Source organism: Chanodichthys erythropterus, chromosome 1, assembly GCF_024489055.1.
Source record: "Chanodichthys erythropterus isolate Z2021 chromosome 1, ASM2448905v1, whole genome shotgun sequence".
Taxonomy (NCBI): Eukaryota; Metazoa; Chordata; class Actinopteri; order Cypriniformes; family Xenocyprididae; genus Chanodichthys; species Chanodichthys erythropterus.
In genome coordinates this window covers 25,924,053-25,942,415 of record NC_090221.1, presented here as the reverse complement: position 1 = coordinate 25,942,415, position 18,363 = coordinate 25,924,053, and the positions used below count along the sequence as shown (strand labels likewise).

The following is an 18,363-nucleotide window of genomic DNA, read 5'->3' as shown; positions in this document are numbered from 1 at the left end:
CTTCACTCACATACACATTTCCAGACTGACTTTCAGTCTGTGTAATGTTTGCTGACATGCACATTTTGACACTTTGGTTTCTATTGAGTGAGCTGTTTTCATTGAGAATGAACAAAAATCCAAACCAACTGGGAAACACAAGTTACTTGCTTATAGAATCATGCTGTCATTCTGAATAATCAGCACAGCTGCAATTACCCGCAGTCACGGCCAAATTGCAGGCACGCTAACATTCAGGAGTGTGTTTACCAAAACCATTGTTATCCAACTATGGTCTTGAACTGTAATGGTAATGACAAAACTTGTGACCATAGTTGGCTTTGGGAAACACCCCAGAACAGCACTCTTGCTTGTTTGAACCTGCTTATTTATAGTCTTAATTAGAACATTTCATGCTTCCAGTCTTCATAAAATAATAAGACACAGATCTTGTGTTGACTTAGTGGCATTTATTTGATAGTACTGGACCTGGCCAAGGCAGTCTGATATGCTATAGAAAATGACTTGTGGGGTCCAACAGTTATTGGTTTATTTCCACAGGCACTATGTGGCACATGTGAGTAACAGAAGAGGTGGAAGCTGCCCTGCATTTATAGTCTCATTTGATCTGTGTCCCCCTCCTCCTCTGATACAGAGGACTCTTTCTGGATGGTGGGCCTCTCTACGCCAGACTTGCTGTGGTTTTCCAGGCCCAGGTCCCAGTCCTCATTCACTTTCTGAGGTAGACTGGCTAACAGCTCCTGACAACACAGACAAACACACTAATCAAGATTTGTTTCTTTAATGGCTCTCATGGCTGCCTAAATGTTTAACCCAACTATGTTTCCTTACCTGCTGTTTCTTTCTGTCTTTGTTTTTCACAGCGATCAGCAGGCTTTTGGTGAAGCTCTTCAGCTTTGAGAACTTCAGTTTCTGGTTCTGCAGCTCGTTCTCAAGGAACTGCACTTCTTCATTCTAAGGAAAAAAAAAATATTCCACAATATTTCACACAATCACCATCTCCATTTAATCAGTTAGATATTTTAGCCTCAGTGGATGAATAAAGCTGTGTATGAAGGTTTAATATAATATGGTAATAAAAAGTTTACAGGCTAACTTAGAAGCAAGCACAACGAGACAGAGGCACCACCCAGAGGCACTTTAATTTTTAAAGAAAGATAGTGGATGCTTCCCATTTCCTAAATTGTGCATTTATCATTTCCTCAATCCTCTTTCACCCAGAAACCGATTCAAGTCCACCATGATGGACATATCAATTGTCAAACTATACTGTGAGGAATGGAGGATCGAGGATGGAGAAAGCTTACTGAGTCTAACGACTGGATCAATCAAACACACAATTGTAAAAGTTAATCTTCAGAACCCCTCACCCATGCAGACTCTGTAATATCTGGCTTCCCCACTGAGAACTATCACCCTACTGCTTCACTCATACACTTCAAAGACACTTGGGACATTGATTGTTCTCAATACAAGAATCAGTCATTCAGCCCATAGAAATGGAATCCTTTCCACTAACTCACTGACAATTTGCTTAAATGAATGAAAATGCATTTCCCCAGTACATTTTGTGTATTGTTACTGTGTGTATATTGTCTTTGGTCAAGCCAAAACTCAAAGGTATGACCTCTTTGGAACTTAACTCCCTCGGGTCAGCGGTCACGCCGGCGATACCACCTCGATAGTCCAATCTGATAGTTCTCAGAAAATGAACTGTAACTTAGTGAACACTAATAACAAAAAACAAATATTCTGTGTTTATGTAATCTGTATGAAAAGACACTCATGTCTCTGTATAGAAAATTGACAAACATATGAGAATCCATCAATATTTCTCCAAATGTGCATGCTTTTAAGCTAAAAGCCTATATAAAATGCCAGAGGTAACATAATTGTTCAGACACTTTGCATCACAGAAATACATTATATTTTAAAGAATATAATAGAATACCATTATTTTAAATTGTAATGATATTTCACAGTATTTCTGTTTTTTCTGTATGTTTGATTTACACCATGATGAGATTTGAATCATGATCACAGAGGGTTTTTTCACAGCCTACCTGACTGAAAGGCCTCATTATTATGCAGGTGTAAATGACCCATTATTCATGATGATTCACGCCTCCATGCATACTGTTTCTTGACAAAAAGTGTCTTACAAAAACTAAATCTCTCTATTGTATTATATGAACGAGTAGGCAGGATGATTTCTACATCATTTTGAAGCAAAAACTCTAGTCTACAACCACCAATACCCAGAAGTCTTGTGAACACAGATTTAATATATTTTTTGGCCTTATTTCAGTGACTTAAGTTTTTTGTTTTTTCAATAACCACACATAAACGTTATTCCTTCAAAAACACAAACATGTACATACATGTTCCTCACATATTATGGTAGCCTAGTTTATGCTGAATACAGTTTAATGACACCTTTTCTATTAATATGTTTATGAACAACTGAAAAAGCACAAATGTCAGGGCATGTCAAAACTTCTCCAGGGCCCCAAAAATCCTCAGACCCCAGAGGGTTAAAAGCAAACACAAAGTTCCCTCCTGGCTCTTGTTCTTGCTAATTCTATTGATTGCTGTTCACTTGAGACCTCACCTGGCCCCTGAGCTTTATCAGCAAATCATGCGCAACTCTCGCAACCAGAGCAGAGTCAAATTAACAGCACAAGTTCATTGTCATTTCTTCATTCAAGAGAGAAGATATTGATTACAACTACATCACCATTGGACTGAAACATTAAGAATTTCTCCCAAGACTGTATATCTGTCACGGTTATGTCTGTTTGTTGTTTTTCTGTTTGCCTGTTTAGTTCTAGTCTGTGCTTCTTAGTTGTATTCTAGTTTGTTAATTAGTGCTGTCCTTGTTAATTTCCTTGGTTAATCATTTGATTAGTGTCCTTAGTTCAAGTGTGTCTTGTTAATGAGTCTCGTTTGCTCCTCTGTTTGTCTTGTATACATATTTCCTGTATTCTCTCTCAGATTTTGTTGATTCTCATTTGTGTTTAGTGTATGTTGTTTTCTCCTGGTTCCTATAATTGAAATTTGTTTATTGGATTCTCCTTCGTTGTGTGCTTTATCTACAACCAGGCACCGTGACAATATCCAGATGCTCTTCAACAGCTAAAGAATTTGCAAGCATCGTACATTTGAACACTAAACAGTTGTGAACTCCTTTGTTAACAAAGGTGGTTTATAATGAGAAACTAATGGTTCTTTCACCTCGTTAAATTACTCTTTTTATAGCTCCATTCCCGTTATACTACAGTTTCTCGCTCAAGCTGATGTAGAAAAAGACAGAGTGAGTGGTCCGTGTTTCAGGCATGCTTATCAATAAAGTCCCTGGTGTGGTTCTCCAGTGGACGGGTCTCCCTGCTCCAAGCAGAGTAGATGGAGAGGTGGCAGATTCATTGGGGGAAAAAACGGTGCAAAAAAATCTTGCTTTGTTATGCATTCTGTCACGTGTGGCTGCAGTAAAATAGCACACAAAGATGAATGACTCAAAAGGAAAGAGTCTTTAATATAATATTCCACAGGGGAAGACACAACCACTTTGATATAGATGACACAGAACTGAGAAATGGGAAACATGGTTAAATACACACAGCGATCGTTAACGTGAGACACAACACCTGGGTAACTCAATTAACGACTATGGCAACAGACAAGAACCAAAACTCATGAATTAACTAGACAGCTGCATAACCTTGACACATGGAGAGATTATCTAAGGGGCAAGGGTGCACAATTTAAAGTCCCCCTTTAGTCAATAATTGTATCCCTTAAAACTCATCTTTGATCACCAAAATGACATATTTAAATGTTTCTTCCAGTGAAAAACAATTCTTCAAGCCTTAAAATAGCTTGAATGTAACTCTACACCCTTGCTTCATTTAGTATATGCAGATCTATGAATATGCTAATTAGCCTCAGCCTTTTTGTGTGTCCCATTAAATGCAAATTTTATTTTTTTTATTATTATAGTGAGATGAGATACATTGCTTATTTTCAAATTGACGTCAGTTGCTTAGCAGGTATTCAGTTCAATTCAAAAATGTGACGGTGGCTGTTTGGTAAAAGAAGTGCAGAGGATGACAATCCATCCTCTCCAACTGGACCTAACTGCACTAAACGAAAAACTCGTAAGTACAGCGAGGAGTACTTGTCCTTTGGATTTACGAGTGTTGGTCCTGCTGACAACCCCACGCCTGTCTGTGTGCTATGCTCAGAGACCCTTGCTAATGAGGCACTGAAACCATGCAAGTTACGCCGTCACCTCGAAACAAAACATGGGTCGTTTGCCAGCAAGCCTTGAGAATTTTTTGAAAGTAAATTGAAAGATTACCAACATCGTAAAAAAGTGATCGAGTCAACCTGTGTGACGGGTGGCGAAAATGAAAAGGCAGTGACAGCATCGTATGAGGTATCAAGACTGATAACTACATCTGGAAAGCCCCACACAATAGGTGAACACTTAATTTTACCATCTGCTAAGCAGATGGTCAGCATAATTCTGGGAAACAGTGCAGCTAAGCAACTTAACTCGATTTCTCTATCAAACAACACGGTTAAGCGCCGAATTAATGATATGGCAGAGAATGTGTTTCAGCAGCTAATTTGCAGAGTTCGAGCGAGTCGTTTTTATGCAATTCAAATCGATGAGTCCACAGACATCGTGGGTATGGCGAATTTGCTCGCATTCGTTAGGTATGACTGTGATGGAGAAATTGAGGAAAACTTTCTTTTTTGCAGACCTTTACATTCAAACGCAAATGCTGGAGCTATTTTTGACATTCTGAACGATTTCATGATTTCCAATGACATCTACTGGACAAAGTGCGTTGGACTCAGCACCGATGGTGCTCGTGCTATTTTGGGCCGACACAGTGGAGTGGTGAAGCGAGTCAGAGACGTGGCCCCGCTGCTCACTCACGTACATTGCTGCATTCACAGAGAGGCATTGGCGGCTAAGAGAATGCCCATGGATTTAAAGACCGTTTTGGACGATGCTGTCAGAATGGTGAATTACATTAAATGTCGTCCACTGCAAGCACGTTTGTTTTCCCTTTTGTGTGAAGAGATGGGTAGCGAACACCGCCAGCTTCTACTACATACCGAAGTCCGCTGGCTCTCACGCGGCAGAGTGCTCACTCGGCTCTTCCAGTTACGTGAAGAAGTCAGAACATTTTTTATTGATTCCAAATTTGAACTTGCAGACCGCCTATGTGATTTCGAATGGCTTTGTAAATTGGCCTACATTTTTAGCCACTTGAATGGGCTCAATCTAGCCCTACAGGGGACAGCAGTAACAATGTTTCATGTGCAAAACAAAATAGAGGCAACCATAAAGAAATTTGATCTGTGGGGGAAAAGAATTGCCTGAGCCAACTATGAGTCCTTCGAAAACCTGTCCGAATTTTGTCTAAGGAGGTGAGCCCACTTCCCGTCACTGCATCAGTTGCTATGACAGAGCACATGCAGGCTTTAAAGTCTCAGATGCAGGACTACTTCCCTGGCATCAGCAAACAGCAGAGCTGGGTACTGGGTATCCCTTTGCCAACCACACTGAGGATGTAATTGCTGGACTCACCTACAAGGAACAGGACAGCCTCGTCGATCTGTCCTGTGACAGCTCCTTGAAACTGATTTTTTCTGAAAAAACTTTGACTCAGTTCTGGTTACATGTGTCAAGCGAATACCCTGAATTCGCCAACAAGGCGATGATGTTTTTGATGCCGTTTGCCACAACTTATATGTGTGAAGTGGGATTTTCGGTGCTTGTGGCCTTAAAGACAAAGTACAGGAACGCGTTGAGTGTGGAATCTGATCTCCGTCTTAAATTGACGTCGATTCAGCCAGACATCAAATCCCTAACCGCTGAAAAGCAACATCACCCATCTCATTAGGTACTGTCTGGAAGACTGCTGATCAGACTCTGGGACTGTTTTTTACTAATTTTACTAAATACAAATTTTACATCGTTCCTCAGTTTAAATGTAAATGTTTTTAGATTTTTTTTTTTTTTTTTACATAGTTATGTAATTTATTTCTAATAGATTTGTGAACTAGCTTCTGTTACACACTTTGATGCATTATAATTGTAAATAGTATGCAAATGAAAGTATTGTAATGTACCTTAGGTCATTTATTAGCTCAATTTAATTGTTACAGGGAATAAGAATTGAATCAACTGTAAATGATTCACTGTAAATGATTCAGAATTAATATCTAACACTTCATCAATTATTCGTCCAGCGAAAATTGAGGTTATAGTATTTTACCAATTCTGGATAAAATATTATTCTGTGGCCAACAGTAACAATATTTTATTATGATTATTGTTATTATAATTATTATATAATTATAAGCAAGAGGTAACTTGATCTTTTAAGTTTAAGGCAGTAATTTGACACACAGCACAAGAAACTCGTATATTTGAAAATCAAAACAAGATTTATTTACATATTACTAGACTGACCTAATTAAAAACAATGATTACAAGAGAAAGAAAATGCATACGGGAATACAAACATATAGTGCATTGACTCCAACATATTAGTAATCACATCATAGCAAATGTTATTCTGGATATAGTTAATACTTTAAGTAATCGACAATTGTCCCTTTTGAGATTCAAGATTGAGTCCTTAAGCATAGTTTAAACTTTGACCGGAGTCACGAGTGACCGGGTCAGGATGGATTGCTCAAACAAGGGAGGTATTGATAGGACAGATTCGTCTTTAAATCCGTTGATGGGTGTTTTCCTGTTCCGTCCGATAATACAAGAGGGTTTTGTGAGAGAATCAATAGATTTAATGTGATCAGACCCACGTGATAGGTTCTGATTAGTTTATTGCTGATGAGCAAAGAAGTCCTTTAGACAGAGTCCTTTGTTAAAAGAAGTCACGTCATCACTTCTGTTAAGGCTAGGTTTTTCCTGTCAGAAAATGGATCTTTTGGACCAAATGAAGCTTTGTTCAATCATGCCTCTGGCTGATAAAGCCATTTGGTAACGTCTGTCGAACGAGTCCCTACAGTATGTAGTGTTATGGATTTAAATATATTTGTAAAGAATGTTTACATCATCTTTCACCAGAATATAAAAATATTACATTTTATGGTAGTTCTCATAATTCACATGAAATTCTTACAAACTGGTTAATAAATGTTGATAATTTTGTGCAAAGAGACAATCTGCCACTCTGAAGTTTGGGAAGCTCTGCATTAGAAGATCATTGCGCAATAAAATCGCATGATTTATCATTAAAGATAGCGACCTGGATTCAAACACCCACGCGATCTTACTCAGTGCTCTAAGTGGGCCGGTACGCACCGGCACTTAAAGCTATATTTTAAGCTGTAGCGTACTGTCGCCGTTTCTTGTGTACCGGCACTTCTCACATGTTGCTGGTACTCCAACCCCCATATGAAACATAGAATTAGGCTATTAATTAATTGTATCGCGCGTTCACAGCTTTTATAAGTATGAGTGGCGCGAATCACCGTAGGAACGTTTTTATTGAGGTACAGTACAGTCCAAATGTTTGGAACCACTAAGATTTTTAATGTTTTTAAAAGAAGATTCGTCTGCTCACCAAGGCTACATTTATTTAATTAAAAATACAGTAAAACAACTGTAATATTGTGAAATATTATTGCAATTTAAAATAACTGTGTACTATTAAAATATATTTGACAAATTTATTCCTGTGATGCAAAGCTGAATTTTCAGCATCGTTACTCCAGTCTTCAGTGTCACATGATCCTTCAGAAATCATTCTAATATGCTGATTTGCTGCTCAATAAACATTTATGATTATTTTCAATGTTGAAAACAGTTGTGTACTTTTTTTTTTTTGAGGATTTCCTTGATGAATAGAAAGTTCAAAAGAACAGCATTTATCTGAAATACAAAGCTTCTGTAGCATTATACACTACCGTTCAAAAGTTTGGGGTCAGTAAGAATTTTATTTTATTTTTTTTAAAGAAATTAAAGAAATTAATACTTTTATTCAGCAAGGATGCATTAAATCAATCAAAAGTGGCAGTAAAGACATTTTTAATGTTACAAAAGATTAGATTTCAGATAAACACTGTTCTTTTTAACTTTCTATTCATCAAATAATCCTGAAAAAAAATATTGTACACAAATATTTTGTACAATTGTACACATTAAATGTTTCTTGAGCAGCAGATCAGCATATTAGAATGATTTCTGAAGGATCATGTGACACTGAAGACTGGAGTAATGATGCTGAAAATTCAGCTTTGCCATCACAGGAATAAATTACTTTGTGGAATATATTCAAATAGAAAACAGTTATTTTAAATTGTAATAATATTTCACAATATTACTGTTTTTTTACTGTATTTTTAATTAAATAAATGTAGCCTTGGTGAGCAGACGAAACTTCTTTTAAAAACATTAAAAATCTTAGTGGTTCCAAACTTTTGGACTGTACTGTACATTTTAACTAACTCGTTGAAGAATTCATAATATATAATCTGTTAAAGGAATAGATTTAAAAAAGAAAGAAAAAAGGTTAACATTGCCCTAAGCATGCAATGAAGAGCCATCAATAGTCTACCTGTATTATATCCTTATTGTAACAAATGCTATGGTTAAACAATTACAAGAACTACTTTTTCATAAGGCCAAGTACAAGTTAGAATCAAGAGCTTAAAAGTATGGACCTTCTTAAATTATTGACTAAACATTGGTTTTCCACACATTGACTAAACAATGTTTTCTGCTAATATGACAGATATGCCCATTTGGAAAATGGGAGACAACCAGTCCCCCATCCCAAACGGAAGCAAAAAAAAAAAAAAAATAGAGTAAATCACCTTTAGAAAGTAACTTTAGTAGAATAAAGAATGTAATCAACATGATTGATATTCACAACGGTAAGCAAGCGATGCTTTGTTTATAGTTTTTATACCTGCAGTCTTAGTTTCACTTAACCTTTTTGAATGATGAATATAGGCCATCTGAATCAGAATATCTGATTAAATAGACAATCATCTCCTTTACACACAGGCGCAGAACACACATGCTAGTTGACAGTTGCCAGTGCCCATACACTGCTAACACACATTTATGTTCAAACACCATGTATGTGAATTTTGCACAATAGGTGCCTTTTAAGACTATTTAAAACTTTTATAAGTCAGTTACTTAATGTAATGTAGATTGGTCTAATTTGATACAGAAAAGTAAGAATGACTTCCCCTTGACTAACTGCTAGTGGGACATAATAGATCTTAGGATCGTAACATAATGGCTATGTTTATGCAACTAGCCCCAGAAGAATACAATAGACAGTCAGGACTGCTGAGAGGATTACTGGTGCCCAACCTCCAAGATCTTTACCCCTCCATAATGAGACAAAGGCTAAGAAAATCCCTTTGGACCCCACACACCCAGCCTACTTTGTCTTTGAACTGTTGCCTTCTGGTCAGGGCTAAAGAGCATCAAGCATCAAACAGCTAGGCACAAGAACAGTTTTTTTTCTCCTCAGGCTATATTCAGTCTCAACAATTAAAACTCTCCTAACTACATTGTCTCTCATAACTGTGTACATATCACAGAACTGTACACCTGTAAATAACTTATCTATACATTCTATTATATATTGTTTCTATTAGGCTACTATATTTTTGCATTATTATTATTATTATTTTTTATATAATATTGTGCTATATTTAATTTTTATTGCCTAAATACCAAGTTCTGTCATTGAAACTCTAGATGGAGCAGGCTAAGACAAGTGAATACTCTTTTACTCAATATCTCTGTGCATATTGTGTGGTTTGCTTATTATTCCTAAATGAGCAATCATAACAGTTTAAACTAAGCGTCATGTTTAAACTGTTGTGAAGTGATTTACTCTTGTGGAATGATTTACTAAGCATATAAACTGCAGTATTTATGCAATTGTGTTTATGTAGCAGCAAGCGGTCTATTGTAAGTAATTGGTGTGAGGATACACTCTCTAAGCTATGGATATGAGAAAAGGTTAAAGTGAAATAACCATTCGTACTTTCAACAGGGTTACCATGTTTAGCTGAAAAATGTCTCAGGTTACGCATGTAACCATGGTTCACTGAGAAGGGAACGAAACACTGTGTCATCATAACACTTTGTGGAATCCCTTCAGCTCAGCTCTCCTGAAGGCATGTGCAACTTAGTCCAATTCTGATTGGTGCAACGCCATCCTGTGACATGTGCCAGCAGAACGTGGAAGCTATAAAGGAGCTGGCAACAGAGCTGTTTTAGCTTTCTGATCTGAAGCAAGCTGCACCCAGGCATACATGAAGTATGGCAAGGGGACGCAGCATCTCGTTTCCTTCTCAGGAGGGCTCCAGACAAAAAAATTCATTAAGGAGCCATTGGCTCTTATGGGGGAAAAAAACAGGTGCCAAATATTTTTTAAGAGCCACACAACAATGAACTTAAATGTTTAAATCACTTACATTTAGTCATCCTGTTATTTTTATATATCTCCCCTTTAGTTTTAGCATTTTCATCTTGTGATTTTTCTAGGAAATGGATTTCGCTTGTCAATATTTTCACTTATTATAGTTTTTGTTAATATTGTGAATCCGATTAGATATATATATTTTCTGCTTCCATTTTTCATTAAGTTTTATTTTTGTTGTTTTTAAACATGCCTGTTTAGTTTGTATAAATATTTATTTCAGTATTAACATTTATTTCAAGCAATGAAAATTTTTTTTTTAATGGTTTTAGTTAACTCTCTGGAGTCCGTTAACGCGCCAGTGCGTTTTGCAGGATTTTTCTCACATTGCAGCAAGACTCCAAATAAATACTCCGTCATTTCCTGTTATAGAGACACAAGTAATATATCAATTGAAACTATAGAATATCTTCTTTTATTTGTGTACACTCAGAGTAAAAACACAATGTTGTGTTTTTTGTAAAATAAAGAAAACTAACATGATGCGGGATCTCTCGTCTCCCTCTGAACGAAGTCCAATCTGATAGTTCTCAGAAAATGAACTGTAACTTATGAATACTAATGACAAAAAAATGACACTTATGTCTAAAGAAACGTTGAAATGTCAAATTTTAAATCGTGCAAGTCAAATCGAAAACAGACATTCAGTGTTTAACATTCAAACATTCAAACGTTCTGTATGAAAAGAGAGCAATGTCAGAAGTCTGTGATTCAGCTCATTATCCACTAATGCGGCCACGCCCATGGAGCGAGCGCTATTCAGAGGCAAATTCAGAGGCAATACTTGTATGCATTGTCTCAATCGTGTATTTATTGTCCTGAAAAGTGTTTATCTGGATGTTAAAGCCATGGTTAGCGACCTATAGAAGACATACCGTTAGTTCCTGGTTCCTTTTCTTCTTTATATGAATTTGTGGCCTGAAGGTGTACAGAGAGCGCCCTCCGTCTGCAAGTATGAATTGAAAACACCATTCCTGAAATGTCCTCTTCTTTAGAATAATTTGTGGACTAAAGGTGTACAGAGCACCCTCCGGCTGCAAGTATGAATTGAAAACACAGTATCCAGCACTCATAGTGATGACTATAAATATTGAATAAATATTACTCCTCTGTATAGAAAATTGACATAAACATATGAGAATCCATCAATATTTCTCCAAATGTGCATGCTTTTAAGCTAAAAGCCTATATGAAATGCCATAGAGGTAACATAATTGTTCAGACACTTTGCATCACAGAAATAAATGATATTTTGAAGAATATAATAGAATACCATTATTTTAAATTGAGCTGAGACATGATTACAGAGGGGTTTTTTCACAGCCTACCTGACTGAAAGGCCTCATTAATATGCAAGTAATTTCAGGTTTTATGCAATTCTTTTGTCTTCTCAGGTGTAAATGACCCATTATTCATGATGATTCACGCCTCCACGCATACTGTGTTTCTTGACAAAAAGTGTCTTACAAAAACTAAATCAATATATTGTTTTATATGAAGGAGTAGGCAGCATAATTTTTACATAATTCTGAAGCAAAAACTCTAGTCTACAACCTCCAATACCCAGAAGTCTTGTCAATACAGATTTAATATACTTTTTTTGGCCTTATTTCAGTGACTTAAGTTTTTTATTTTTTCAATAACCACGCATAAACATTATTCCTTCAAAAACATGTACATACATGTTCCTCACATATAATGGTAGCCTAGTTTGTGCTGAATACAGTGTAATGACACTTGTGTCATTAATATGTTTATGAACAACTGAAAAAAGCACAAATGTCAGGGCATGTCAAAACTTCTCCAGGCCCCAAATCAGCCTCAGACTCCAGAGGGTTAACTATAATAACCCTGATGCTAGTAAAATCTTTATATTGAATAATATGTATCAAATAATGTTCTTAGTTCTAAGTTCAGATGAGGAAGAAAATAAATACATTGTTACAAACATTTACAACACATTGTAATATAAATAATATAAAGTAAACATTGTCATAATTGATCAGCATTAGTTCATAAGCAATCGGTTGACAAATGTGCGCTAATCATTGTTTGCAAGCTGCTATGAAGCACTTTGCGAGAGAATGAAGAACACGCAACAACGCCATCTTTTGACTTTAAAACATGCAGCACTCACATTTATTTAATGAAATTAAAATTAATAAACACATTAGGGAGTATTGTGATTTGTTTTTCCATCCACAAAATATAAGACGCCTCAAAATGATCATTAATACTCTTGTTATACCATTTAAGGTACTGAAGACTTTTAATGACCTAAAATATATCTGAAGAGCATGAGCGGAGTGGAAAAATGAAAGTGTATGTAATCAGCATGATTGATACTCAAAACGGAAAGCACATGTTGCATTGTGTGTGTATCTGCAGAGCCGGTTTCCCCTTTTGAATGACGAATATAAACGAAGACGAATATGAAGAAATAGGCAGTGGAGGAGCAGAACGCACAAGCTAGTTGACACTCAGCTGTAGTCCTTTCGATGTGTTCAAATACACCTGTTTTTCACCGACGCAGGTTCTTTGGCGTTGGTTTGGTATGTGATATTTTTCCCTACTCGTTCATATTTTAGCGCTCTAATTCAGTAAATCTTTCACAAGCAGCATCTCATTTAATTACAGCAACACAACAAATGAGATGTGATGGGTTACTGGTCACAGAACATGCCAATTACAGGCAAATTTTACAGTCATAACGTGTGAATTTGTATAGTCGGCAGTGGCGACCTCAGCAAAAATATCACTCGCAAATTAATATTTTTGGTAGCAAATGCGACCATTTTAAGCGCAGTCTGGTGCCCTGCTCGGGGAACCATGGTTACATGCGTAACCTGAGACGTTCCCTTTCAAGGGAACTCGTGCTGCGCCATCATAACGGCACTTTAGGGAATGATATACCCACGTCGCCATGCTGAAGGAATGCTGTCCAGGTGTGCTACCAGGTCTGAAAACCAATCTCGGGCCGGCCAGAACAAGGCTACCTGCAGCAGACAGACCCCGTCCTGGCAAACTCTTTCTAGACGGGGAAATGTGTACAGCCGAAGCCTCGGCCACATCTGTACCATGGCGTCCAGTCCCAAAGGAGCTGGATGAGGGAGGGAGAGCCACAGTGGGCGACAAGACGTCTCTTGCAACGCAAACAGTCTTCCTATTTGCTCCAACTCGAGGTCCAGGACGCTTGCTCCCATATCCAGGGATAAAGAAGTGCTCTCAGGGAGAGCAACTACCCGAGACCACAGGAGGATCTGGTGCGCCAGTCTGGATTGAGAACGCAAATGCAGACTCTCCAAGTGGCTTATATACACGAGACCTCTGACATATTGTCTGTTCATATGAGAACATAATGGCTTCTGAGGTCTGGGAGAAATGCCCTCGGGCTAGCATAACCGCTAATATCTCTTGGCAATTGTATGGCGAAAGAGATTATTCTCAATCCACAGACCCTGAACTAAGCAGCCTTCCACGACCGCACCCCACCCTGTCCAGGAGGCATCTGTTGATGCAATGTTTCAATGTCAAGATGCTCCTAACACTGAGACCTGGGACAGGAACCAAGGTCTTTTCTCACATGATCAAGTAACTGTAATTTATTGCACAGGAACATGACGGTAGAGGATCTAAATGCAGGTTTATTGGTAGGGCAATCCACAATCGAGGTCAAGAACAGGCAAGGGATCATAAATCCACAGGAAGGCATTCCATACAAACAACAAAGCAAGAACACACAGGCAGACAGGGAAATCCAGGACACGGGCAGGTAATCAGAACAACTAGGGAACAGGAAACAAGAAACCAGGAAATGCTCAGAATTGCAGTAGCTAACATAAAATACTTCGCAGGGCATGAGACAAACACAGGGACTACTTATACACAGGTACAAACAAGCTTAACAAAGATAACGAGTTAACAAGGGGGCATGGTCCAATGAGTGTCCATGGTAACAAACAAGGGGAGCAGCAGGGAAACATGAGGTGCACAGAGGAGATACAGTGAACACAAACAAGGATCATGACAGGAACGAAGGCACCTGCGTGTAAACTTGATCGTGTGAAACGGGTTGCCCCTCAGGGAAAACATCCTTGTTTCTAAGCCATCACTGCAGGGGTCTCAGTGATGAGCTGGCCTAGTTTGATTCTGGTCACTGTTGCCAGAATCAATTCGATACGTGCAGGAGCAACGTAACTGAATTTCATAGGACCCTCAGAAACCCCAGGCACCTCTCTGTGCCGGGCCACTAGTGTTAATTTTAACAAAATCTATGACAAAAATGTTCATCAACAAAGTTTTTCCTCCTAAGACGAGACGATGATGAGTGGATAATAAGCCCATTAAATGATAAACTGTGACTATATCAACATGCAATATTGTTGACAAAAAAGACGAGACTAAAATGTAGTTAAAAGAACAAAAACTTTACCAAAAACATTTCATACTGCTGTACAAGACTATTAGGTGAGCGTTCATGTTTGCGGTTGCCAGATATCAAACAATCAGAGCTTTTCTGTTAAATGGATACATTCCCGACTTTTTTCTTTGTGCAATCTGGCAACCATTCACATGTGCTCTCTACAGAGGTGCCATGATCTGAAAACACTGATATAGGGTACTGTACAAGTAAGCTGGAGTTCAGCGATCTCCATTTGAGGTATTTTGCTTAAATGAAAGTGTCATTCAATCAGTCTGTGTTCTGTCATGGATCTCAACTGTATTGTTTGCGATTGTGGTTGCTGATTGTACTTAAGCAATCTCTGTGTGGTAATATCTACGGCCTTTTTTGTTACTTTTTTAATAGAGATACATTAATGCAACTTGGAATGATTGGAATTACTATTAGGAATTTCTCTGTTATAATATTTGATAGTAGGTTTTTGTTTTACCAGTTTTCAAAATGTAGACAGGGGGAGTGTATATCTAAAGTCTTTGGTTTTTATTTAGCTTATAATTGCTAGCCTTTAATAAATCTGTACACTAAATGAGGTCAAATAAACCATGCATATGAATTGATATTCTGTTGATTTGTGCTTATTGGTGAAAGAGCAACTTCTGATGAAATGTAAAAATAAATTTCCCAAATGACAACAATCATTGCAATTTAAATTGAGCAATATATATATATATATATATATATATATATATATATATATATATATATATATATATATATATATATATATATATATTATTATTATTTTTTTAATCATTTTAACCACTATACAGTGTAAGTTTCCACTGACTAAAACTAGACTAAAATGCTCAGACATTTAGTTGAATAAAACTTGACTAAACAAAAACAGGACAAGGTTGACTAAATATGATAAAAACTAAAAGTTACATTTGACAAAGGACTAAGACTAAATTAAACAAAATAGCTGACAAAATTAATAGTGCCACCATCTAGGGGATAATGCTAGGCCGAATGGAAGAACCTGACATTGGTATGCTTCGCCCCCGAAAGCAAACCTTAGGAACTTCCTGTGCTCCGCAATGATGGAGATATGAAAATAGCATCCTTTAGTTCGATCGTGACAAACCAGTTCTCAGACTTGATTTGACTCACAATAAGAGGTATCGTCAGCATCTTGAACATGAATCTCCTCAGAGAACGGTTGAGCTGAATAAGATCTATGATGGGACGTAAAGTGAAATAAGTTACTTTTTCGGAGCTATAAAAAACTGGCTGTAGAACCCAGTGTTTCTTTCTGGGGGAGGGATAATAACTATGGCCTCCTTCATCAGAAGAGATTGAACTTCCTGCTCCATAACCTGTGCTTGCTCAGGGCCACCACTGTAGTCAAAATGTTTTTGAACCTTGGTGAGCAACCCACACTGGAGTCTGTACCCCTTGCAAATGTGCGCACAACCCATCAAGATATATTGGGCAGTGCTTCCCAAGCATGCAGGCAATTTATTAGGGGAACCAGCCTCTCAAAGCTGACCTCATATATATTTGACGGAGCAGACTCTTGACGTGGAGCAAATTCATGGCAGGGTTCTCACCAAATTAGTGCTTCTACAGGCCTCTCTATGGAGAGTGAACCCCCAGTGGCCACAGTGGGGGGATTTGGGTTTGTTGAAAATCATTGTGCCCCGAAGTGCCATAGGCAGCGAGGTTGACAAATCGATTTCCTGAGGGCTCTGCGGAGAAGTGGGTATAGTTCACTGGGGCACACTCAGAGGCCTGACTTAACTGTTAGGACCTCTTTCCCGAAGCCTGCTTAGAGAGAATAACGGTCCTCAGATCCGATTTCTCCTAGGGGGCATCAGCTAAGACTGTTATTTTGAGCAACAACACTCTCCTTCTGTGCCAGTATGAGGAGCCGGATGTAAATGGCTGGGCTGTTCCCTGGCAGCAGCCCCCCGTTACACGCCTTGCCCACCAGCGAAAAATATATAAGGCTAGAAATGGATGAAATGGATGGCTACATTACCACTGCCACATCCATTTCAATGCCAATCTCTATGAGAGTTGTCATGACAGAACTCCTGCAGTGCTCAGCGTAAATGAGTACTCTCACCCTCTGAAAAGTAACATTTTAAACAACACCTCAAAGAACACAAAAACAATTTCCAAAATGCTGACAAGACTATGTTTAACCCTCAGGGGTCTGAGGATTTTTGTGACCCTGGAGAAGTTTTTACATGCCCTGACATTTTTGCTTTTTTCAGTTGTTCATAAAAATATTAATGGAAAAAGTGTCATTACACTGTATTCAGCACAAACTAGGCTACAATAATATGTAAAGAACATGTATGTACATGTTTGCGTTTTTGAAGGAATAACGTTTATGCGTGGTTATTGAAAAAACAAAAAACTTAAGTCACTGAAATAAAGCCAAAAAATATATATTAAATATTTGTTCACAAGACTTCTGGGTATTTGAGGTGGTAGACTAGAGTTTTTGCTTCAAAATGAGGTAAAAGGTATGCTGCCTGCTTGTTCATATAAAACAATAGAGAGATTTAAATTTTCTAAAACATTTTTGGTCAAGAAACACAGTTTGCGTGGATGCATGAATCCTCATGTATAATGGGTGATTCTCACCTGAGAAGACAAAAGAATCACTTAATAATGACCTGAAATGACTTGCATATTAATGAGGCCTTTCAGTCAGGTAGGCTGTGAAAAAACCCTCTGTGATCATGATTCAAATCTCATCATGGTGTAAATCAAACATACAGAAAAAACAGAAATACTGTGAAATATCATTACAATTTAAAATAATGGTATTCTATTATATTCTTTAAAATATAATGTATTTCTGTGATGCAAAGTGTCTGAACAATTATGTTACCTCTATGGCATTTCATATAGGCTTTTAGCTTAAAAGCATTCACATTTGGAGAAATATTGATGGATTCTCATATGTTTGTCAATTTTCTATACAGAAGAGTAATATTTATTCAGGATTTATTGTCATTACTATGAGTGCTGGATACTGTGTTTTCAATTCATACTTGCAGCCGGAGGGTGCTCTGTACACCTTTAGTCCACAAATGCCTGAGCACTAAAGAAGAATAGGAAATCTAGGAACTAAATGAACTAACAGAGGGCAGAGATCGCTAACTATGGCTATTCAAAACACTTTTCAAGACAATAAATACACGTTTGAGACGATGAATGCATGTATTGACTCAGAATTTGCGTCTGAATAGCGCTGGCTCTGTGGGCGTGGCCGCATTAGCGGATAATGAGCTGAATCACGGATTTCTGACATGGCTCTCTTTTCATGCAGATTACATAAACACAGAATGTTTGTTTTCGATTTGACTTACACGATTTAAAACCTGACATTTCAAGGTTTTTTTAGACATAAGTCTAATTTTTTTTGTGATTAGTATTCACTAAGTTACAGTT

The 18,363-nt window shown here is 37.6% G+C and overlaps 1 protein-coding gene across 5 annotated transcripts in view; it reads right to left on the bottom strand.

Moving 5' to 3' along the window:
- Positions 1–453: 453 nt before the first annotated feature.
- hdx (highly divergent homeobox) overlaps positions 454–18,363 on the bottom strand; it is an 84,832-nt gene continuing 66,922 nt past the window's right edge. For all 5 annotated transcript variants that reach the window (XM_067382424.1, XM_067382434.1, XM_067382440.1 and 2 more), the window contains 2 exons: positions 832–954; positions 454–740 (listed from right to left, as the gene is read on the bottom strand). In XM_067382424.1, the coding sequence (XP_067238525.1) occupies positions 591–740; positions 832–954 (273 nt within the window). In that variant the 3' untranslated portion in view covers positions 454–590. The remainder of the gene's footprint in view (positions 741–831; positions 955–18,363) is intronic.